This window comes from Diabrotica virgifera, chromosome 2, assembly GCF_917563875.1.
Source record: "Diabrotica virgifera virgifera chromosome 2, PGI_DIABVI_V3a".
NCBI classification, from domain to species: Eukaryota; Metazoa; Arthropoda; class Insecta; order Coleoptera; family Chrysomelidae; genus Diabrotica; species Diabrotica virgifera.
Window position 1 is genome coordinate 84,282,524 of NC_065444.1, and position 26,921 is coordinate 84,309,444.

The 26,921-nt window shown below is 32.2% G+C and overlaps 2 protein-coding genes across 5 annotated transcripts in view; one reads left to right on the plus strand and one right to left on the minus strand.

Moving 5' to 3' along the window:
• Positions 1-26,921, plus strand: part of LOC114341630 (pre-mRNA-splicing factor 18) — a 152,160-nt gene that overhangs the window by 56,581 nt on the left and 68,658 nt on the right. The window lies entirely within an intron of this gene.
• Positions 1-26,921, minus strand: part of LOC114328825 (uncharacterized) — a 50,393-nt gene that overhangs the window by 18,717 nt on the left and 4,755 nt on the right. The window contains exon 1 of one of the 4 annotated variants that reach the window (XM_028277773.2): positions 25,324-25,494. The exons of 1 other annotated variant lie outside the window; for it this stretch is intronic. In XM_028277773.2, coding sequence (XP_028133574.1) covers positions 25,324-25,453 — 130 coding nt within the window. In that variant the 5' untranslated portion in view covers positions 25,454-25,494. Of the gene's footprint in view, positions 1-8,914; positions 9,167-20,160; positions 20,421-25,323; positions 25,495-26,921 lie in introns of those variants that run through there. 2 more of the 4 variants (XM_028277768.2, XM_028277770.2) reach the window with 2 other exon arrangements.

The window sequence follows — 26,921 nt, forward strand, 5'->3', positions numbered from 1 at the left end:
TCTAGTCGGATAAACTTTGATATATGTGAACACTGGAACAGGGCAGATTTAATTGTGGAACAGGTTAAGAATTTGGAACGGTCAGACCACGAAAACGGCACATTTATTTTGTCTGACAGAACAGAACAGACTTAAACTCTCCGAACAGAGATTAAACTCTCATGCAAAAATCAGACTGCTATTTATTACCTGTCATAATTCCTGTCATTTGACATATTCTACATGTTCCACTCATTAAAACGCCCATTTGGTTATAAATAGCAGTCTGATTTTTGCATGAGAGTTTAATCTCTGTTCGGAGAGTTAAGTCTGTTCTGTCGGACAAAATACATGTGCCGTTTTCGTGGTCTGACCGTTCCAAATTTTTAACCTCTTCCACAATTAAAACTTCCCCTGTTCCAGTGTTCCCATATATCAAAGTTTGTCCGACTAGACACCCTTAAGCTATTAACAAATTTTCAGCTTGCTATTAATCAACTTTTTTTTCATACGCGGGATCCATACCTATATGTTTTTCTGCCTTTCATAATTCTTTCCTCTGTTGTCCCTGTTCCGATTTTCCCTATTGTTACTCCCAAGTAGCTGAAGGTGGATAAGTTTCAAATTTATGGTTGTGTGTTATTAGATATTTCTGAGTTGTTATGTCATCCTTTCCCATCCTCATCCATCTCTAGAATTTTGTTTTGTGCTGGATTATCTCTAGTTCTATTTATTCTCTTCGCTTCCTTATCTAATTTTCCAACTGCTTTTGTAAGTGTCATCTTCGTCTTCGCTATGATGACTAGATCATCTATATATGCTACTAGTTGAAGTTGATCTGTAATAATGTTTTTGTTTGCAAAGTTTGTCCTTATGATTACTTTCAATATCAGATTAAAAAGTGTCGGGGAAATAGAGTCATCTTATTTCACGTCTTTGTTTACATTTATCTCCTTAGAAGTTGTTCCGTTGAAACTGATCCTTGCTCTGGTGTTCTTTAGGCTCACTGTTAGTATAATATGTCTTAATTATTCTATAGCTCCTCAATCATTTTCGTCCGATTGATTGTATCAAAAGCGCTTTTGAAATCTATGGATATGATGTCGTTGTCAAAATACAACAACATCCGATTGTTATTTTGGCAACGACATCCGATGTGGTCGTCGAAACGTTAATAAAATATTTTTTTTAGTTAAATTGTGGCTTATTTTCCATTTGATTTAAAACACGTTTATTAAAAAAATAAGTGTCCGACAAAAAAATGACTAAAAGAGAAAGTGCTGAAATATAGGTATTCCATGACACTGACTACTGTGGAGTAGTAAAATGACAAAAGAAAATAAAAGGGTTTATAAAATGATAATAGAAAGTATTTGGTCATAAGTCGCCAAAATCTGGGAAATGAGTCAAAGAAACAAATAAAAAATTAAGGCGTTGGAAACGAACTATTGGATACTGATGTTGCCGGCCCACTAGACGTGCTAGGTTGAGAAATGAAGATATTTGGAGAGAAATGGAAATTGATCTAGACATTGATCTAGAAGGATTAAACTGGTATGGACATCTGCACAGAATGTCTGAAAATAGATTGCCAAAAAAGATAGAAAAATAGACTCCGCATATTAGAAGAAAACGAGGTAGACCAAGATGATCCTGTATGAGAGATGTCGAAAATGCAATGACCAACATACATTTAAAACCTGAAGATTTCTTCAGTCAATCCAATTCAATATGTATTATATAACATAAACCGATAACATAGAACATAAATAATTAAAATACGTTATCCACTTATGGTACATAAGACACATACCTCTTCTTTTGCCCTTTAATTCGTCCAATCTTGAACATTTTGAGCTCCATTTTAGCCTGGCTATATGTTGGCCTGCGTCTTTGACTTTTGTTCTATTTCTGACCCAGTTGTTTTGCTTTTTGTCTGTCAATTTTACTCCTAGCATTGCTCTCTCCATGGCTCTTTGTGTCTTCATTATTTTATCCATGTTTGCCTTTGTCAAGGTCCATGTTTGGCATGCGTATGTGAGAATTGGGAGTATGCACTGGTCAAACACTCTTGTTTGTAAGTATTGTTACATACCTCTATGAACAACCAAAACGATCGAAACTATCTACCAGAACAACACAGTAAAAGTTGAAGAAGATCTAACTGAGCCAATTGAAGCTGACAATGGGATAATAAAGGAAGATTACCTGAGCCCTCTATTGTTCAACCTGATCATAGATGAAATAATAAAAGAAGTAAAAACATAGGATACCAAATGGGCGAAAAGCCAGTTAAAATAATCTGCCATGCAGACGTCGTAATACTAATCTCTCAAAGTGAAGATGATTTACAACATACAGGGTGAGTCATGAGGAACTGTACATACTCCCACCTCGTATAGAGGCTCCTATGAGGAATAACAAATGACCATTAAAAAGTGTCTGCTCCCATTGTTTAATAATATACAGGGCGAGTTTCGCATTTTGACAGAAATTTGTATTCATCATAATTTTTGAACGGTCAGATCGATGTGTCTCTTATTTTGGTCAATCGTTACACTATTACCACCTAATCAACTAATTTATTCAAACTAGAAAAAAATCAGGTCCGGCTTTAAAAAAATTAGTTCGTTTGGGTCTTAGAAAAAATTTCACCCTGTATACGCTTTTTGAAAATTCTAATATGAATTTTACAAATTAGACAAATAGGCAATTAAAATGGCATATTTATTTTTTTCCGCACACGATTACTTAATTTTTTATAAAAAAATCAAATTTCACTATGAATTAAAAGTTTGGTAAAGTGAACCATAGATTTAAAAATAATAACTTTTATTACAAAAATTATTTTTTTTTGCACAAATAAGAAATTTATGTTACCATCTAATCAACTGATTTATTCAAACTAGAGAAAAATCAGGTCCGGATTTAAAAAATTAGTTCGTTTTGGTCTTAGAAAAAATTTCACCCTGTATACGCTTTTTGAAAACTCTAATATGAATTTTACAAATAAGACAGATAGGCAATTAAAATGGCATATTTATTTTTTTCCCCACACGTTTACTTAATTTTTTATTAAAAAATCAAATTTGGCAAAATCGGAATTTTAACCTAAAAATGAAAAAAAAAATGAACTCATGGTTTAACTCGCTACAACTCTGTTCCATTTTAATATTTTTTTTCTGAAATTTTTACAGCACATACCTCTTACCATTGTGAAGACTATGAAAATTGTTGTAGACTTTCAGTCTTCTTCTTGTAAAAGTTGCAAACTTGTAAATCGCAAAAATTAGGTGAAAAAATTTAAAATTTATCAATTTGATCACGTCTATGTTAAACTATAGAGTCCAAAAGAAGTGTTATGGGAAGTTTTAAATCTAGACGTGTTATAGAAAAAAAAATGGTAAAACTTTTAATTTTAAGAAAAACGTTGTTTTTGTAAATTAATTTTTGTAAAAAAAGTTAATTTTTTTAAATCTATGCAAAAACTTTGCCAAACTTTTTATGCATAGTCAAATTTGATTTTTTAATAAAAAATAAGTAATCGTGTGGTGAAAAAATAAATTTGCCATTTTAATTGCCTATTTGTCTTATTTGTAAAATTCATATTAGAGTTTTCAAAAAACGTATACAAGGTGAAATTTTTTCTAAGACCCAAACAAACTAATTTTTTAAATCCGGGCCTGATTTTTTTTCTAGTTTGAATAAATCAGTTGATTGTGTGATAACATAAATTAAATATGTTATTTTTTTTTTAATCTATGGTTCACTTTACCAAACTTTTAATTATTCATAGTCAAATTTGATTTTTTTTATAAAAAATTAAGTAATCGTGTGGGGAAAAAAATAAATATGCCATTTTAATTGCCTATTTGTATAATTTGTAAAAATCATATTAGAGTTTTCAAAAAGCGTATACAGGGTGAAATTTTTTCTCAGACCAAAACGAACTTATTTTTTAAATCCGGGCCTGATTTTTTTTTTGTTTGAATAAATCAGTTGATTGGTGGTAACATAAATTAAATATTTGTTCAAAAAAAATTAATTTTGGTAATAAAAGTTAATTTTGTTAAATCTATGGTTCACTTTACCAAACTTTTAATTTATAATCAAATTTGATTTTTTTATAAAAAATTAAGCAATCGTGTGCGGAAAAAAATAAATATGTTATTTTAATTGCCTATTTGTCTAATTTGTAAAATTCATATTAGAGTTTTCAAAAAGCTTATACAGGGTGAAATTATTTCTAAGACCCAAGCGAACTAATTTTTTTAAAGCCGGACCTGATTTTTTCTAGTTTGAATAAATCAGTTGATTAGGTGGCAATAGTGTAACGATTAACCAAAATAAGAGACACATCGATCTGACCGTTCAAAAATTATGACGAATACAAATTTCTGCCAAAATGCGAAACTCGCCCTGTATATTATTAAGCAATGGGAGCAGACACTTTTTAATGGTCATTTGTTATTCCCCATAGGGGCCTCTATGCGAGGTAGGAGTATGTACAGTTCCTCATGACTCACCCTGTATATAATAATAATAATAATAATAATTTATTCAACAATAATAGGTACAATCTTTTTAGATATTTACAGCTAAAGTGAATAAATTAACCCGAAGGTCTCCGAGAGGTGTGGATACACCTGTTTCGGTAAATATGGTATAAAATAATAAATAATAACATATTAACGTAAATAACATAAATAGCAACATAATACAATATAATATAATACAATAAATAGATAGGTACGTTTTTTTTAATTGTAAATACACAGTTATGTTTTAGTAAATATGATAAGTAGAATAAATAATATAATGAAAACAATAAAAAAATACTTAATTTAACAATAAAGCACGAATAATTAATTTTTTTGTTTAAACAATTATGTATGGCTCAATTAGTTAGTAATATTTTTGAAGAATGGTGTATATACGCATGTTTTATTAAATATGATAAAAATAATAAGCAAAATAAATCAGTTTAAAACAATATAAAATTTGAAATATAGGTATAAAAATTGGTAGTGACTCTAGAGTTTCATTTATTTTTTTTTTGTTTTTTAATGTATTTAAATTTAAGCTACTATAATGATGTCACAAAAATTTCTTGTTTGTTCCATCAGAAATGATTTTAATTTCTTTTTAAATAGAAGAACATTCTTAGTATTTTTGATATCATTGGGGATATGATTATATATTTTTGGGGCTAGAAATAGAAAACTTCTTTGACATAAGGACTTTGTCATTTTCGGAATCATATAAAGGTGTTTGCCTCTTGTATCATGCTCATGTGATGGTAAATTGTTGTCTGTTTTCATGGTGTGATATTTTAAAGACACACAAAGAAAGTATAACTGTTTCAAGTCAAATATATCACTATCCTTATATAATCTATCTGTAGAGTAGGTGTATGGTTTAGACATAATAATTTTCAGAAATCTTCTTTGTATGATTTCCAGTGGGAGAATGTGTGTTTTTAGGGCGCTTCCCCAAGCCAGTATACCATAACGGAGATGACTTTCTACTAGTCCGTAATATAGTGTGCGAAGGTATATATTAGGTATGTGTTTTTTAAGATGTTTAAACTTATACAGGATAAACTGTAGCTTTTTAATGATATATTTAATGTGAAAGTCCCATTTTAGATGTGTATCTATAAAAACTCCTAGATATTTAACATTTGTTACGGGTTTAATATACAAATTTTGTTTATTATGTGATATTTGAAGGGGTTTGAAAAGATCAGTGGTCAAGTTAGAGTTAAATATTGGTAGATAAACAGTTTTCTTAAAATTGATTGTTAGTATTTTGTAGTCAAACCATTCTTTTATTAGTTGTAGATCACATTCTGCTTTTGTTTTTAATTCATACCAATTCTCAGCATCATAAATAATAGCTGTATCATCAGCAAACCAAATTATGTGCCCTGTACTCTGTAATGAAAATAATCCATTTATATATAGATTAAACAGGACAGGAAATAATACTGTTCCCTGTGGCACTCTATATGTTATACTTCTTTGTCCGCTTATTACTTTGGAGACCCTTACTACCTGTTGTCTCTCAGAGAGGTAACTTCTAAATAATTGTAAACAGTTGTCTCTTATACCAATTTTCTCTAAGGTTTGTAAGAGGTTATTGTGACTAACAGTGTCAAAAGCTTTGGCCAAATCAAGAAATACGCATAAGCAAACTTTATTTTTGTTAAAGTGCTTCATATGCTTTAGATGTTAAATTCAAAATGGCATCTTGGGTGGAAGTATTTTGCTTAAACCCAAATTGGTGAGGGGAAATTAAATTATATTTTTTGATATATATGCTGTAAGCCTATTTTTCAATAATAATTCAAATATTTTAGAAATATGCGGAATAAGAGATATAGGTCGATAGTTTGCAGCAAGAGTTTTGTCTTCATTTTTGTATATTGGTATGACTACTGTTGTTTTGAAGGCTTTAGGCCATATTCCTTTTTCTATACATATATTGATAATGTGAACCAATGGCTCGAGTATGTATGGTGAAATTGTTTTCAAATTCTGCATTAATGTCGTCAATACCAGTTGCCTTTTTATATATATATTTTATATATGTACAGAGTGGGCCAAATAAAAGGAGCCACCCCGATATTTGGCAGTATTTATTAGATTTCAAGAAAATAAAAAAACAGGTCAATTTTTGATCTAAGGGGGACACATTTTTACGATACAAACATCTGTCATTTGTCAACTCCCTCCCTTCCACTTCCGCCACCCCTTATTTTTAAATAGGGAATAGGGGTCGTGTGCTAGCTCATTTGAAAGGTTATTCAATTCTCTATTCAGTAATATCAACATCGACTTAAAAATGTATACAGGGTGTCCAAGAAAAATTATTTTGAATTAAATTAATTGACACAAAAAGAAGAATGTATGTAATTTATTTAACTCAGAACACATTCTACTGCTGACAGAAAGCAGAAAAAGAATGTGTGTGTACTTTGTACGCACGTAAGAAGTTATACTTCTATTATATGATTATATGATTATATGATTATAAACGAAATTAATATACTTTTTATTTATATTTTATTTAAATATTAAATTAATTTATACTTAATACTTCTCAAACATTTTTATTAAAACAGTGCCAAAAATTAAAATAATAAAAAAATAAAACACACACAAACACATTAAAAATGTCACAAATGATTTCTGAACATTAATTGTCGGAAAAATTTTTAACTAAATACGTATTTTCTGAAAATAAAATTATATAATAAATATACTTACAATCATAAAATGTATAAAAAAAAATAAAAAAATAAAAGTTTCTATTGGGATTCGAACCAACTTACCACGCGGCTGGTATTTGCGTTGTATTGGGATTCACCCGCATTAAAACTGCACCACAGAGGCAGCTTGTCATTATGTGCGAAGATCGTCTAACTAAACAGATTAACCTTTTGACATTTTTAACTTATGTAAATCAAATTATTTTGATTTTGAATTGAAATGATTTAGAATTGAAAAAATACAACAAAACATAGGGTAAGAAGACAATATATTATGTGAATATTGATATAAATTTTGATGGTAATCAAATTATGTAAAAAAAAGTATTACATACTACTTATGTATTTTGGTAGGTTCAAGGTAGGTATCGGAGCCCGTATAACGACTAATACATTTCGCAATCACTTGCGTCGTGCAAAGTGGCTATGTTCAAATATCATAACAAAATTTGATCAACTATTTATAAAACACTTACCAGTGAAAGATTCTTTAGCTTTGAATAAGCGAGATCTGCGGCACTCATACTAGGCACAGTTTGATGAGCTTTCACATTGGCATGCAACAATCATCTCTTCTATGTAAATAAGTCCAAAAATATAATATGAAAACTATTTAAAAAGGCAGTATAACCATTAACTAACTTTTTGTTTGTTGTTTCTCTTCCTACAAATTTTAAAACGCAACAAGCATACATTAAAACCAAACACAGTCCCACAGCTGTGCCACAGCTGCCATATTGGATAATTTTTGTCATGTCATTTGAACATCCAATCAGAACAAAGTTATAATGCGCATGCGCCCGGTCGCTAGGTTTTCCCATATAAAATTTCACCGTCATTACGCCCGTAAAGAAGTATAACTTCAAAAAATGTTTTTTGATAAGTAGACACTGCTTTTTGCTTAATTTTAATGTTCAAGCTTCCACCCATCTGCCTCTTGGTAGGTTGAATATTGAATTTAAGCAACAAACAGTGTTTATTTGTCAAATACACATTGTTTTCTGTTTTTTTTCAGCAGTAGAATGTATTCTGAGTTAAATAAATTACATTCATTCTTTTTTTTGTGTCAATTAATTTAATTTAAAATAATTTTTCTTGGACACCCTGTATAAATTTTTATGTCAATGTTGATATTACTGAATAGAGAATTGAATAGCCTTTCAAATGAGCTAGCACACGACCCCTATTCCCTATTTAAAAATAAGGTGTGGGGGCAGTGGAAGGGAGGGAGTTGACAAATGACAGATGTTTGTACCGTAAAAATGTGTCCCCCTTAGATCAAAAATTGACCTGTTTTTTTATTTTCTTAAAATCCAATAAATGCTGCCAAATATCGGGGTGGCTCCTTTTATTTGGCCCACTCTGTATATACCTTATCTATGAGCCTAATTTTAATAGAGTAGTAAAGACGGCGAGAGACGGTTCCCCAATAGGAAAACGATCAGTGGGAAAACGATGAAATGACAATATCTACATAAGAAGAAGAAGAGAAGATATAAGATAAAGCTAGATAAAACCACAACATCGATAGTGTAGACAGGTATGCTGGGAAGTATCGTAGAATCGTTTAACATTCCAGAAAAATGGTTCACATCCATTGATCATGTGTGGTTGTTTTGACGACACTTTTCTTTAAAATGAAAATAAAGTTGTCTTACTTACCTCTTCTAATGACTTCCTTTCTAAAAGCTTTAGCTGTGTGGGTGATAAAAAATATATAAAACACTTGTGTGGCTACTACCAACCCCACTAGAACGAAGATTGTTGTTAAAATTTTATCCTGTGAATTATCTTTGGGAAATGGGATACGGCCATTATAATTATCAGGGTTATCGCTCATCATTAGATGTTAGCGTATGCTTGTAACCAAAACCAAACCCTTGAAAATCATCAAAGTGATGTATTTTTGTTAACAAATAAAACATCGTTATCGCTATCGGTATCGAGATAACGAAACAAATTAGTTCAATTTATAGATTTTTATATGGTACAGTTTTAATATTTAAGATTAAAAGCTTTGTTAATATACAGTGATTACTCCAATGGTTAGCCAATGATTACTCACCATTCGTCACTGTGATATCTCTATGCAAGGTTTAAGTGTTCGCCAAAATATCGGGCTTTGAATACAGTATATGCATAGGTTATCTGCCTGTCTTATATGGTCATCATCATCATCACCAATCAGCCATTTGCATCCAGTGCTGGATATCCCTCTCGTTCCATCCCTCCTTGTGGAGTATTGGGCGCTTATGCGTTTCTTGGCCAAAAGTGTAAGATGGCTGTCTGGCCGGGACAGCGCATCTTCTTTTGTTTTTATTCTCTGGATTAAATTGTGGACTAATTCCCTCCACTCTCTTCTATCTTTTGCTCTCTTTTTGACTTCGCCCCATCTTGGTCCAATTTTTTAGTGTTCTCTCGTTGTTGTTCTTTTCCAGCTGTTGTGTGATCTGCCTCTCTTTCTTTTCCTCTCTGGTTGGTATTCAAGTGCTTGTCTTGCTTTCCTCAAAGTGTGGCCGATCCATTTCCATTTTTTTCCCTTGACTGTCGTAGATATGTTAGTTTGCTTTGTCCTTTACCATAGTTCTTTATTAGTTATTTTGTTTGGCCAGTATATTTTCAGGATATTTATTAGAGATTTGTTTACAAATGTTTGTAGTTTTTTAGTTGTATTTTCGTCCTGTTTCCATGTTTCTGGTCCATAGAGCAGTAGGTATACTTTTAGTGCAACTATGATAAGATTTTAATTTTTGTTGTTTCCGATGCCGAATGTTTTTGTTATTCTCGTCTGTATATCTTTTTTACACCCCCCGCTCCTTTTCATGACAGATCCCAGATATGTGAACTTGTCTACCTCTTCTACTTCTTTACCGTTTATCATTATTTTATTATTTGGATGGTTATTATTTTTTACAAGTTTAGTTTTCTCTGTGTTTATTCGAAGTCCGATCGTGTCGGAGTACTGTGCCAATTTGTCAATTTTTGCTTGCATATGATTTCGGTGTTCAGTTATCAGGCAGATGTCATCTGCAAATTCGAGATCTTCTAACTGTTTGAATAGATTCCACCTGATGCCTGTTCGATCGTCGATTACTTACCCAATCTATCATAATAAGGAATAGAGTAGGGGATAGTACACAACCCTGTTTGACTCCACTTTCTATGGATATTTATTCTGTTACTTCACCTGAATGTTCTAGTTTGGCTTTGTATCCTTCGTAGAAGAGTTTAATAAAGTTTATGATTTTTAGTGGTATCCCATATATCCATATATCCCAAATCTAAGGATTTTCCACATCTGTGCCCTATTTACACGGTCCAAGGCCTTTTCGAAGTCGATAAAACTCACATCTATATCTTTATTCCATTCATTTGTTTGTTCCAAGAAAATTCTAAGGGTGCAAATGTGATCAATAGTGGAATGGTTGGAACGGAAGCCTGCTTGGTTGTTTCTCAGTTTTTTTATCTAGTTCCAGCTTTAATCTTTTCAATATGATTTTGGTCAGCACTTTGGATGTGGCACTTATTAGTGTTATTGCACGGCAATTGTTGCATTTGCTCAGGTCTCTTTTTTTGGGTATTTTTATAATCAATCCCTCTTTCCACTCCTTTGGCAATTCTTCGTCCGTCCATATTTTATTCAAAAGTATATGTAGCATTTCTACTGACTGCTCGGTGTTTGCTTTTATTATGTCAATGGGTATATTGTCTATTTCTGCGGCTTTGCCATTTTTTAGAATTTTTACGGTGTTTCCAATTTCTTCCCTTGTAATTTCTCCAATATTCACTTCTAGCTCTGGTGATTCTACTTCATCCTCTATGATTTGAGTTATTTCATGCTTAGCATATAATATCTCTTCGCAGTATTCCTTCCATCTTTGTATTATTTCTTTCTCATTTTTTATTCTATTTCCTTGTTTATTCTTTACTTCTCGTATATTTCGTTGTGCTTTTCCTGTTAAGTTTCGTATGATTATATATTGTGTTCGTAAGTCGTTTTTTGCGCTGCTTCTTCTGATATATGTAGCATCTCATTTATATAGTTTCTTTTATCTTTTCTGACTTGTTTTTTTACTGCTGCGTTTTTTGCCTTGTATTTCCTTTCAAGTGCCCTCTCTTCTTCCGATCCTTCCTTTTGTAGAATTTCTTCTTTGATTTTTTTTCTTTCTTCTATCAGTAGTAGTGTTTCTTTAGTAATCCATTTTTTATTTTGTCTTCTTTTTAATCCGATTGTTTCTTTTGCTGTATCTATCATCACTTCTTTAAAATATTTCCATGTTTCTTCGACTGACTCTTCAGTTTGTTAATTTATTTACGTCCACTGTCTTCTGTCCTGGGTGCTTTGAATGCAATTTGTTGTCATTCTTTTTATATCGTCCGTCCATCGCGTGGTTGGTCTTCCTCTACTTCTTTTATCAGCTCTTGGCCTTCACTCGAGCAACCTCTTTGTCCATCTACCATCTGTCAGACGGGCCACACGACCGGCCCAATTCCAGTTAAGTTTAGCCACCTCACATACATCTGTGACTCCTGTTCTCAATCGTACTTCTTCGTTTGTTATATGGTCCCGCAATGACACACCAATCATCGACCTCTCCATCTTACGTTGAGCAATTCTTAGCTTCTTAGCAGATACCATAGGTCATAACCGGCAAAACGCATTGGTCAAAGACTTTCCGTTTCAAGCAGATTGGAAGATCACTTTTGAATACGTCTCTGAGTTTACCATATGCGGCCCAGGAGAGGATAATTCTTCAATTCTTCGTTCCAATTCGCATGTTTGATTGTCTCTCGTGATTCGTATTTCATAACCAAGATATGTGTATTTTTCCGCAAACTTCATTTCGCAGTCGTTAATGACAATGTTTTCACTGGGGACCAGGTTGTCATTGTTAGTGACAATGTTTCTCTTGTCTAGTAGAGTCTCTAAATTGCAGACACTCAATTATGAGAAATGATAATTGAATTTTAACGACAACACTTTTGCCTAGTTTTGATTATTGATAATTTATCAACTTTTATATTGGATAATTCAAATACAGTCAAATAATCATAGAACAAAGATCTTATTAAAATGTTTAATAAACAACGCTGACCAGTAGAAAAGAACTGTAGATTACTGTTATTACTGAAAAGTTAATAACAAAAATTTTAGCCACCTTTGAGCTTCACATTACAAAATTAGTTAGAATGTTACAGGGTGTTCGATAACACAGTGGCAGAGCAAACTTATGTTTTTTTAAATGGAACACCCTATATTTTATTTTAAATTCGAAATCCTGGTAACTTCTCCATCACAAAAATATAAAGGTTTGTTATGTTATACAGGGTATTTACAAAGTTAAAACCAATTGTATAAGTATATGAAAATCCTAACAAGTTCAACTCCCTGTATAAATAAAAATAAGCAAAACAGCAATGGTTTATTAATGCCATATTTTTTTACGTATTGTCAAAATTTTCAAGAATGATTGAGGTTGCTAATTTTCTTTATATCAAATACAGGGTGAGTCAAAACGCAAGTACATTATTTTCTCAGTAATTTTAAATGGAACACCCTGTATTTTATATCACTATTGAAAAGTACCATTACCGTACTTTAATTTTTAGATAACATTCTCTATGTCTAAATTGATTAGTTTTCGAGATATTTTCATTTTTCAATGGACCAGTAGCGTGGCCACCCAAATCACCAGAATTTAATAAACTTGACTGATTTTTTTGGAGTTACGTTAATAGTGAAGTTTATAAAATACATCCAACAACAAGGGATGAGATGAAAAATAGAATACAAAGTGTATTTCGATGTGTTAATTTACAAATGCTTCGTAGAATAAGTAGCTCATTCAATGATCGTTTTTAGGCGTACATAAATGTGTTAAGAGGTAATTTTGATCACCTCGTGTAATTAAATATTAAAAATATTTTATTAAAAGTAGCTTCTAATTTTTTCAAACATGTTTTTTTGCAAAATGTATAACTGATAAATTATTTTTCGTTCTTTATTTGTTACATTTACATACAAAAGTAGTGTTTAATTGTCTTCACAAAATGTTGTATTTTGATTTGTGTGTTTTTTTGTAAAGTTTATTACTAATTTTATTTCTTTATTTGTTACATTTACATAAAAAAGTAGTTTTTAATTGTTCCAAAAATATTGCGTGTTGTGGTTGTGTTTTTTTTGTAAAATGCATTACTAATAAATTATTTTTATTTCTTTATTTGCTTATTTGCATTGTTACATTGATTACCGGATTGATAATCAGTAATCGTCAATTGTCAATTCAGTCATGGCTTACCTACTTAATAATTAAATGCCTAAAATAATAAATTTAGACATAGGGAATGTTGTATAAAAATTAAAGTACGGTAATGTTACTTTTTAATAATGATATAAAATACAGGGTGTTCCATTTAACATTACTGAGAAAATAATGTACTTGCGTTTTAACTCACCCTGAATTTGATATAAAGAATATTAGCAATGTCAATAATTCTTGAAAATTTCGACTAAATAAAAATATATGGCATTAATAAACCATCGCTGTTGTGTTTATTTTTATTTATACAGAGAGTTGAACTTGTTACGATTTTCATACATAATTGGTTATAACTTTGTAAATATCATGTATAACATAACAAACCTTTATATTTTTGTCATGGAGAAGTTAACAGGATTTCGAATATAAAATAAAATATAGGGTGTTCCATTTAAAAAACATAAGTTTCGTCTTCCACTGTGTTATCGAACACCCTGTAACATTCTAACTAATTTTGTAATGTGAAGCTCAAAGTTGGCTACAATTTTTGCTATTAACTTTTAATGCTATAAATTACTATAGCGGATCTATTGAGCTTTACCACAGTAATCAATCACCCTGTATGTTGTTGTCACTGATTATTTCATTCATAGGAGATTCTGACCAATAGAAAGCTACATAAATCTAAATTAAATCGATTATTTTTTAATGATTTTAACTTCCAATCGTATAGTAAGATATTTGATCACGTGTTTAATTCTGTCCAATCAGATTAAAATTATACTGAGAATTATCTACTGTAGAAAATTACCGATAGAATTTTTTTAAGTATTGTTTCTGTTTAATGGCAACCAGTTTCCTAGTTTTGACAACTGTCACATTTAAGAAAATATCCATAATATACGTACTAAAAAATAATCTTACGAATATCACACGACAGTAAGAATAAATAAGAAAGTAATGCTTCATTTTTACTCAAATTTGTTGTCATTGGGCAATAGCCACTCGAGCCTTGCGGGCTCTCGTGTCTATTGCCAGACAACAAATTTTCGAAAAACTGTCGCATTATTTTCAATTTATTCTCACCCTCTTGTGATATTATACCCGATAATTTTTGATAATTTCCCGTCGTCGAGTATATTACGTCAGATGCCCTTCGTTGCTACGAAAAAATACATTCAGTGACATTAATGACAATTAATGTTTTAAAAATTATAAAAGTGATGACTTTCAACCGTCAAATTAATATTTATAACAACTGTGTGTTTAATTGTACTAATTTGTACTTACATAAATAAATTACAATAAAATTTTGGTGTTAAACAGTTTTATTCATGAAATAATCGCAACAAATTGCACTCGATCTCTAAAATTAATATAGAATTTTTGCCCTCGTGACACTTTGATATAATTTCACTCGCCTTCGGCTCGTGAAATTAAAACTGTCAAAGTGTCACTCGGGAAAAATTCAATAATTTTAGAGCTCTTGTGCAATTACTACTGAAAATTTTTACAATTTGATGGACAAAGTTTATAAATGGTCATAAAATAACAAATACAATTTACTGAAATTACATAAATTGTCAATATTATAAAATAAAAAAAAATGTAATAAAATAAAAACAATCTATTGCAAAATTTAAATATGTAAATTGCAAATTGCGTAGTACAACCTTAACCACAAGTTTAAGCTGCTGCATATGACACCCAAATATAGATACAAATACTTTGGTTACTTTTACATAAAGGTACTGTAATTTCTTCGTTATTCATTTAGAAACTCTTCTACTGAGTAATATGGTCTTTCAGATAGATAAGATTTTGTCATTTTACGGAACTTGGGGAAAGATGTTGCAGATTTAAGTTGTAAATGGATATGGTTGTATAGTTTTTTGCAGAATATAATACAGATTTCTTGACTAACTCAGTAGACTTTCTGGTGGACTAGTCATGATTAGGTCTTGCTGGAACAGTGTTGCCAATCGGATTTCTCTAGATTATCCGATGATCGCTCGAAAAATATCCGATTTGTCACGAAAAGGTACGCTAGGTCAAAAATTATTCTGTTATTAAAATCAATGTTGTCAATGTTATTCTTTTAGTCCCCTTAACAACCATCAAATAACAAAATCCGTTGTTCGTACGCCAATCAGTTGATTGTAATCAATTATCATTATGATAATTAACATAAAGTTGATATTGACAGTAATTAAATATTTGATAATGATCAGTTGAATCCATTTCTGATTAGCGTTCGAACAACCGGTCCTTTAATCTACTGGATTCTCTATTTCACAGTTTAAAAATTTTCGTTTGTAGATGAAAATCTCGTATCCTAGTTGATTATTACCTAATCCATGTATGTAAATACTATTTACTTACTATTATTATATTATTCGTATTTTGTATTATCGTAAGTGTTAAATTCTAAATAAATAAATAAATCTAGATATTTCATTATTTGGATCGTTATATTAATTTATTATAATTATTTAAGTAAAAAAAAACACTTTTAAATATTATTTTATTAAAATGTAATAACTACCTAAAACTAGGTACTGGAAAAATAAATAATAAATAAATCAATACAAAATAAACTACAGCTACATTAATAGCATAGGCGCAAAATTTCTGGTGAATGCTTTTAAAATGCATTATTTTTTTCTAGTCCTGAGAAAGCTAATAAGTATTATTTAAAAATTTAAACGCAGAATGAAAGATTACATTATTACCGAGGGCCGAAAGTCCCTGAAGATTTCTATAATTTTTATTCTAATATTTTACAGGGGTAAAAGGAAAAGAGAATATTAAGTATGATTTTTAGTTTTAAATATCTCATTCAAAAGAAACATTTTGTTTATTCTAAGGAACTTTCAGCCCTCGGTAATAATGTAATCTTTCATTCTGCGTTCAAATTTTTCAAAAATATTTATTAGTTTTCTCAGGATTCGAAAAAAATTAATACGTTTAAAGATTATTGGTCCGAAATTTTGCGCCTACGTTCTTTTAACAACTAAAGATTTATTACAACTAAAACAATAGAAATGTATTTGATAGTCTTGTAGTTATTAAGGTATCAAAGTTAGTATCCATAATACCCGTCGTGCGTTCAACGTTAATGCCCGACTAAATAATTTTTATATGCAAAAAAATTGAAGGATTTTTGAGTTAATTAGTAGATATTTAGATATTACTAGTTTCAAATAAGTAGATTTTTCTACAACCACTATTCCAAATGCATTTTTCTGCACAATTTTATGTTAACAAACTTAATATTTTCTCACAGAATAACTGACAGTAGTGTGCAGAAAAGTGACGTTGTGTGCCGGAAAGTTCTTTTCTGCATAGTACCATTACATTCCTCAAAAAAATCATAAATATAATTAGGTAAGTATAACATGTTTTGATGAAATGGTTTTGTTTAAGATATTAGATTTGATAGAACTTTACAAAAAAGAACTAGATTTAACTACATCTCATGTCCGAGAAATCTGGAAACATTTACTTAAGCACTGCACTACATAAAATGAAAATAAAACTAAATCGTGCGTGAATTAGCTTTCATAAGTTTAAAGACTAAAAACTAAAAACTCCTAAATAACATCGGACGGCAGACGGTTTTTGAAATTTGAATTGGATTAGTATGCCTTAAGTGGATGCACTTGTGCATTTAAATTCTAAACAAAAGAATCGGCATATGTCCCTTTTGTCAAAAGATGAAAAGTATCGGATGTCACTAACATTCATCCAGTATAGGCTATTTATAAAAATTTGGGTGTAACCAAACAAAATTAATATGTTGTTGGTGTTGGGAATATATGAATAAGAAAGTTTTAGTCGATGGTAGATACACTGAAAAATATCCGCAAATATCCGATTTATTTAAAGATACGAAGAAGATACGACAACTATCAAAAAGGTACGAAAATCGGATAATTATCCGCCGATTGGCAACACTGTGCTGGAAAGACATGTAGATGAGTGTTTACGAATTAAGCAAACAGTTTCTAAAATATATAAAGAAGAAAGAGTTAGAATTCCTTAGTCTTTGAAGTAGGTTCTGCAATGTGTTGTTCTTCTGAGGCTAAGCAGGTATCTTGTTGCTATTTTTTGTAATTTAAAAATAACATTTAATTGGGCAGCTATACTAGAACTGCAAAAAGGTAGACCTTATCGAAGATGTAACTAACAAAGAAAAATATGTTATTTTGGACGATGCTAAATTGATTTCGTTCGAAACAGATCTTTAAAAGAGCAATCGGATCGTTTATGTTAAGGTGAATTTTAAAAATTTGTGTGTACTAAAGGAAGTGTCTTTACCAAATTTGTTTTTGTGTTCATTTAAGACATACAAGTTTTGTGAAGCTCATTTAGCTATTAAAAATTAGTAACGTATTTAATGTAGGAGTTATGTATGTGAACAAAATCAACTTATCTAAATTATATGAAGCAATATTGACAAAGTAATAATTCAACGTCCACAAAAGGTCAAAACATGAAATATCGTCAGAAGAAAACTTATCAGATGATGAAGAACTATTGGAATAACTATTAGTTATATTAATAATTAATATAACTCCATAAAACCTTACTTAAATATTGACCAAGAACATCACAACGTAATTATTAACAGCATGCGTGAAAACACATCGTCGTCAGTTATTGAAACTAACACCTCTTGGTCTTCGTTCAATTTTTAGAATTGTTCATTTACTGATTATTGTACCTTTAAATAAATAATTTTGTCAAAAATGAATAACCATTTTCAATTTCGTGTGAAATAATTTTGTGTTTGTATTTATGAGACACAAGATACACAGTTTGGATTCATACAAGGCGTAGGTACAAGATATGCACTGTTTAGTCTGCAGGTATTATTTCAAAGATGCAGAGATATGACTTGCGATATTTACACCTACTTTGTGGACTACCAAAAAGCATTTGATACAGTTCAACAAAAGCCCAAATGGATGATAAAGACCGGCGTATAATACAAAATTTATACTGGAACCAATCAGCAACAATAATAACAAATCTTGGAGATGAACCAACGGAAGCGATCCAGATTCAACGAGTTGTTAGACAAGGATGTATACTTTCACCTATATTATTTAACCTATATTCAGAGGAAATATTTAATGAAGCCTTGGAAAATTGCGAAAATGGAATACTCCTAAATGGAAAACGCCTATACAACATCCGCTACGCAGACGACACCGTTATTTTTGCAGACAGTTTGAACAGTTTACAGTAACTAATTAACAAAGTAAATGAAGTAAGTGAAAGATTTGAACGACAAGTAAATATATCAAAAACTAAATTTATGGGCATTAGCAAAAATAAAATTAGAGACGCCCAACTGCTTATCACGAATACACCAGTGGACCGAGTAAAACAGCATACCTATCTTGGAACAATAGTAAATGAACAATGGGATCACTCACAAGAAATTAAATGTAGAATAGAGAAGGCTAGGAGTGCATTCAATAACATGGCCAAACTCTTTAAAAGCCACAAACTTAATCTGGAGGTAAAAGTAAGGCTCCTACGATGTTATATCTTCTCAATATTATACTACGGAGGTAAATCCTGGACATTCACTGAAGCGATGGAGAAAGAACTTGGAGACTTGAGATGTGACTATACAGGCGAATCCAAGGATATCATGGACGAAAAAGATAACCAACGAGACCGTATTACGAAGAATGGAGAGAGAAAGATTGGTGATATATATATCATTAAAAGGAGAAAGTTAGAATATCTCGGACACATAATGAGAAACGGCAATAAATACAGATTACTAAAGGCAATCCTTCAAGGAAAGGAATTGTGAGAAGAAGAATATCATGATTAAAGAACCTGAGGAAAAGGTTCTCCACAACAACAACTAATCTATTTAAAGCATCAGTTAATAAAATGATTATAGCCAGAATGATCGTCAATATTCGAAACGAATAGGCATCAAAAGAAAATGTGTTTAAAGAAAAGCAATAAATTTTCTTCCGAATAACCCTCGAACATTGATAAATCCTCAAAAATGTAATAACAATTTTCTCAAGCTTGTTGCTTATTGGAAACATAAGTTTTTAAAACACAAGGCTTCCAAGCAACAAGATTTTGAAATCTGTTGTTAAATTTTTACGCACAAATATCAATGTCCTCGGGTTACTACTACTGAAAATTTTTTGCTCAATTAGAAATCCAATGAAATCAATTAATTTGTGGTCATCTGATTGAATACAACCAATAAAACCAACATTATACTGAAAACAGATCCCATGGGCTGTTTTCACTCAATCATGTAGCTATGGATACCTACATTTCGTTTCATTTCGATTTTGACATTTCAAATATTCAATATTTCAAAATGTCACGATTTGGTTGTAATACTGATGAGAATATTAATGAAATTATTATTAATTTTATATCAGCAAAAAATTTTCTATCCGAATAACCCTCGAACATTGATAAATGCTCAAAAAATTTTTAACAACTTTCTCAAGCTTGTTGCTTACAGGCAACAGACCTCCGCCTACGGCGTCGGTCTATTTCCAAGCAACAAGCTTTCGAAATCTGTTATAAAATTTTTTCGAACAATTATCAATGTCCTTGGGTTATTACTACTGAAAACAATATTGTCTTACTTACCCCTTCTAATGACTTCCTTTCTAAAAGCTTTAACTATGTGGGTGTTAAGGAATATAAAAAACACTTGAGTGGCCACTACCAACCCTATTAGAACGAAGGTTGGTATTAAAATTTTACCTATATCAATAGGATCATCATCGGTGTTTATTGGTGGGATAGTGAGATAAGTGGGATAAAAGGGATAACCATTGGAACCATTATTATTATCGCCCATCTCGTGTACTTGTTAAAAAATCTTTTAGAATAATTAATGTGATATATTTCTCTTAATAAATAATATATTGTTATCGCTATCAATAATATTAAGATAACGAAACGAATTAATTCAAAGCATAGATTTTTATACAGGGTGTTCCAGGAAAAGGTAACACCGTCTCTAGGATAGGTAAAAAACTAAAAAATAATTATGGTTTGCTTAGTAAAAAATTTTTGTAACGCCATCCGTTTTCAAGATACAGGGCGTTGAAGAAAACAAACTTATGGTGATTTTTTTTACATACAATTAAGAATATGATATACATCATTGGCGCGAATACGGATAATTGTCTGAATTTTTTAAAGAAAAAAATAGTACGGCACTGAGATATTTCAAATTATAAATCATTTTTGAATTTCTCGTTCAACAATTTGCGATATTTTGTCTGATAAACAATTTTATTTGTGATAACAAATCTGTCTTCCCTTTTTTCACACGACGCGGCGTTTTCATCTTCTTCTTCTAAAGGTGCCTATCTTCTGGAGATGTTGGCGACCACATTGACCCATCTTATTCTATTTACAGCAGCTCGAAATAGATCAGTTGACGTTAGACCAGTCCACTTCCTAAGATTGGCTAGCCAGGATATACGTCTACGTCCAGGGCCTCTCTTGCCCTCAATCTTGCCTTGTAGAATCAACTGTAGCAGTCGGTATTTATCATTACGCATAATGTGGCCGAAGTAAGCCAATTTTCTGTTCTTTACGGTGTTAATAATTTCTTTGTCTTTTCTTAGCTCCTGGATAATAGTTATATTAGGTGTGTGGTGTATATATGAGACCCTCAAAATACGTCGGTAGCAACACATTTCAAACGCCTCTAACCGTTTTATGGCTGCTATTCATCATCATCAATGATGCTACAGCCCTATGAAAGAGCCTCGACCTTCATAAGTCTATTACGCCAGTCAGTCCTATCCATTGCCAACCGCTGCCAGTTTGCTGCGCCTATTTTTCTCCCATCCTCATCTACACCATCCTTCTAAGTTTTGGCCTACCCCTATTTCTACTTCCCACAGGTTGTGACATAAGGATTCTTCTAGGAGGGTTGTTATGCTGTGATCTTGCTAGATGTCCTGCATATCTTAGTCTTCCTATTCTTATAAGAGATACTACGTCTTTACCACCAAATATATGTTTATATCTGTGGTATACCTCGTAGTTGTACCTCCTCCTCCAAATACCATTTTCACAGATGCCACCGAATATTCCTCTCAGGATCCTTCGTTCAAATATAAGCAGAAGGTTTCATCTTCCTTGGAGATGGTCCATGTCTCTGATCCATATGAAAACACTAGTTGTATAAGGGTTTTGTATATGGTTATTTTTGTTTTTTGGCTTAAGTTTCTGCGTCTCATATGTCTACTCAGTCCAAAATAGCATTTGTTCGCTAGGATTATCCTTCGCTTGATTTGTTCCGTCATGACGTTCTCCTTGGTGATCAGGGAGCCTAAATATATGAATTTATCCACCACTTCAAAGGTAGAGTTATCAACAGTGAATTGGTGACCGATGTTTCTGGCTCTACTGTTGGGTGTTGATATCGGTGTTGGGTGTTGCCATCATCTTAGTTTTCTCCTCGTTTACTTTCAGGCCCATATTTTTTGAGGCATTTGAGAAGGTGGTATACATTTCTTCTAGTTTGCTTGTTGTGCGGGCAACTAGGTCCACGTCATCTGCATATGCCAAAATTTGGGATGATTTATTAAAAATATATCCTCTGTTGTCTATTCGGACATCTCTGACCGCCTTTCGTTTGAAACATTCGTTTCAAATGCCTGTGATTGTTCGCCCTGTATTTTGACTTTGCAAACAACGTTACGTATTGTAGCCTTAACCAATCTTATCAGTTTATCAGGGATGTGGAATTCATCCATGGCTTCATACAATTTATTTCTTAGGACACTGTCATAGGCCGATTTAAAATCTACGAAAAGATGGTATGTGTCGATATTGAATTCATTGGTTATTTCCAGTATTTACCTTAGCACGAAGATCTGGTCTGTTGTTGATCGACCAGGCCTAAAACCACTTTGATTTTCTCCAAGAAGCTCCTCTGAATGTGCACTTAGGCGACCATATAAGATATTCGAAAATATTTTGTAAGCTGTATTAAGGAGGGTTATTCCCCTATAGTTTCTACATTCCAATTGATCACCCTGCTATTACTTATTATTATAATTTATCCTAGGTGGCACAGCAGTCTGTTCCCCTCTCCTTAACTTGTTCTTACAGTTGTGCTACTTATTTGGCCACTTGCAGTCGTATTAAAAATTGTGAAAAGTATTTTGAGTTTTATAGATAATACCATTGAGAGTCTCGTGGGTAAAATTTATATTTTTGTGATTAGATAAGCATTTTGTGTTTTTTTGTAAGCGCGAATCATGAGTGGTGGTTATTTTATTTGTAAGAAACCTCTGGGAAAAATTATTTGTTAGTGGGAAAGTCGAGCCATCTTTACTCACTGTTGTCGGAGAACGTTTTTATATGGCGGAAATAAAGACGATTCTCTGGAAACCCTGAGATACAAACGATTCGCTAAAACAGTGACAAAAAAATGCATTTAATCTCTTCTCACTTCCTCCAACACCAGATGCAGCCCGCTTCCACAGACTCCGTGTGTATCACCAGATTCAGTCATGGCTCGGTAAACATTGTGATCCAGAAGATTGGGGCTGGAAAAAGCATGGAAAATTTTGGATACTAATCTAAACTTCCAAGCCTCCAGTACCCCCGAGCTTATTAAATGCACCTTTTGCAAATGCAATGGAAACTGGAAATGCATGTGGTTGCCAAAAAGCAGGCCTCAAATGTTCAGCAGTGTATCCCCATTGTGGTGGTGACAGTTGCAGCAACATCGTGGATATATCAACATTAATTATTGAAGAAAATTAATTGGAAGATGAATTACCGACAATAACGCCAACTCTAACGCTCATTATACCACAAAAATTCACCTCGGAAACTGATTCAGATCTAGACTGACAGCTTGGACCATCGAAAAAAATGAAAAAATAATAACTATAATAGATCTTTTTCAACATGTAATAATAAATAATATTATTTTGTCTAGAAATTGTCCGTGGATTAGGCCTATTGGGGATACCACACAAAAAACGCGCCTCCAGACTCTACCTCATAGGTGGCGGGGAAAAGGGTCAAAAATAGCTTAATAATAGTATAGGAATGTTAAAATCATAATAAATAAATCTATAGATAGAAAAGTAAGCCGAAGGTTTTGTTTTTATTGTATTCCTATGAGAATTCGAGAATCTGGTCAAGTTTGGAGCGCTGTAAAACCTAGATAAATAAATAAAATTAAACAGCTTTATAGCGGAAGCTGTTCGTTGAAAAATCCTCTACAAAATCGCTATGATGTTATTTTATTGTGAAATGAACGGAAAAAGTTATAACCTCCAAAAGGAAACTTCTTACAAAATTTTCTCTTATTTTTGTTTATAACTTTTTTGTTGGTCACTTGACGGTAAAAAGTAATAGATATACAATTGTAGAAAATTTAATTTGCTACATTTTATCCATAATTAAATTTTCTGTAGGGTTGCTAGTTTAGGAGATACAGCGTGAAAGCCCTTTGCACCACTTTTTCCAAGATGGCGGCTGGGGTACAAGGGTGGCGACCCCAAAAATTTAAACTTAAGTTTCTACTGAACCCCCCTACACATTAAAAAAAAATAAAATTGACTTCTCTAAAAAATGCAACCATAAATGTAACATTTCAATGGACTAATAAACAAATATAATTGTTTAAAAACTACTCGACCAATCGGGCTCATCTTTTGCACATATTTAACCACATAAAGACTCACATTGTAAAATGTGTTTTAAATATTTTTATTGTTTATTCCAATAATTATAAACAATTGAAAATGATGCTTACGTTCGGGTTTAATTTGAATTAACTTTTTTGTTTATCAACATAAGCTTTTTTTGTCAAATGAGATAAACAAATATAATTGTTTAAAAACTACTTGACCAATCGTGCCCATCTTTTGCACATATAGTAACCACATAGACTCACATTGTGAAATATGTTTTAAATATTTTTGTTGTTTATTTCAATAATTATAAACAATTTAAAATAATCTTCTTAGCTAATCAAGACAAATTCATCTTCTAAATTTGTAATTTGGAAATATGTAACTGATACAAATTAGTTATATTACTAATAGGTGGTTTTTAGGGAGTCGCTGATCACGGATATGACAGCGATGTTGTCATGATATTCGTGATGCCCTGGTGTCCAGGACCAGCTTCATCTCCTGGAGTTTTGTGAAAATTCGATACAAAATCGATGCAAAGTCGTTACTCTGAGGTTTTGGGGGCAGTGAACACTAGTATCATGTCAACAATGTTCTCCAAGGCACATGGTGCCCAAGCGGGGACTTGTCTCCTGGAGTTTTATCGAATTACAATACAATATCAGTTCGCTCTAGTGCCTCGGAAATCATTGCCGACATGATATTAGTGTTCAGGCTCGTCCTGGGTACCAGGTGCCTCGTAGACTGTCACCGTTATGATATTCGTATTCAGCGATCCCAAAAACTCCTATATCGTGATATTCAACTCAGTTCTGTCAATTATTTCTTAATTACAAATTTCTTCTTTTTCGCCACTTTGAAATGCATTTTCCTTGTTCGATAATGAAATTTTTATTTGGACATCATCCCTTTAGTTCACAAAATTTCTTAACGCTCTTACGAATCAATTCTAATAAATTTCATTGAGATTCATCAAACTGCAAAAGAATTGGTAGGTTTTGGGATTTTTAGTGCTACATTGCCTCGCCCATCCAGGAAAACTTTCCATGTTTATTAATTATGTGTAATTGTTTTGACGACACTTTAAAATGTCCTTTAAAATGAAAATAACGTTCATTGTCATACTTACCTCTTCTAATGACTTCCTTTCTAAAAGCTTTATCTCTGTGTCTAACAAAACAAACAAAAAACACTAGTCCAGTTGTTATAAACACGAATAGAGTTATGAATAAAGATATTTCGTAGGGAAACGTATCCATCTTCAGCAGAAGATATTAGCGTATGCTTGTTACCTAATCTTTAAAAAAATTATCAAGTTGATACATTTTTCTCAACAAATAATATATTATTATCGCTATCAGTATCAAGATTACTTAACAAATTAGTGCGATATATAGATTTTTATAGAGTTTGTAGAGTTTTAATATTTAAGATCAAAGCATTTTAGAATTACATTATTCACAGCCAATGATTTATTTGCCACTCGTAACTCTGATAAACTAAAAATGTCTGTCTGTAAAGGTACGTATCTATACGAGGGTGCTCCGTGCTCGGTGTAGCTGCTCAAATGGATACGGTATGCGCTCCCCTACATATAAACCGCAAACGGGTTGAATCGAAGAGGGTGAGCGCCGAACGGCGGGCAGCAACGTATCCACTAAGCTCCTACACCGAGCACGGAGCACCCTCGTATGGATACGTATTAATATCTAGATTTAAGCGTTCACCAAAATATCGGGCTCTGAGTACAGTCTACGTCTACACATACGTTACCTACCTGTTTAGGTCACCGTATCTGGTACTTTTATTTCAATGAACAGACAATACCAAGCGATCAGAAACAGAAATCGATTGTCCAAAACGGCCAATTTCAAGGGCAAAATACGATGAAAAGAAAGTTCTTGAGTGACTAGGTGCTACAGTGTAATTAATTCATAGTTTACAATTATTGGGGTTTTTAGGGCTAGCGATCTAGCTCTAGCTCTTCATTTTCTACATTCTAGGGCTAGCGATATAGTCCAGGAGATTAAATCCCAACGTCTAAGATGGGCAGATCATGTTCATAAACTACCTAATTCCCTAACTCATTGCGAAGTTAATCTGGGAGGAAGCTCCGACAGGAAAAAGACCCTTAGAACGACCGCGAATGCGATGGAGAGATAACATGGTCATATTTAATGACAATGTGGCTACCTACTGACCCAACTATCATGGACGACTGCTCGAGATGGAAGCAAGTTGTGCAGTCAGTTAAGACCCACCCCGGGTTGTAGTGCTACGAGATGAAGAAGAAGAAGAAAGGGGTTTTATTCTTAATAATAATAGTCCCGCATAATAATACATAAATAATAAATAAGCCCACATAATAGACCAGATCTCGTATTAGTCAATAAATTGACGAGACAAACAACACTCACTGGTGTGGCGATTCCTAACAACAATAATCTACGTACTAAATTTACTGAAAAGATCGCCAAGTACAGAGATCTGGAAATTCAAATACGGAGACAATGGAGAATGCAAAGTACCCAGAAAATACCGATTATTATGTCTACTACTGGAGACAATCCGAGGACCCTCCTCGAAAGCATAAAAAACCTGGGTCTGAATGAACATATTTATAAGACCATGCAGAAAGCTGTACTACTCGCGACGGCCAGAAGTGTACGAAAATTTTTAGGAGATACGCCTACATTCCAAGTCACCTAGGGTTCGATAACATGGAAA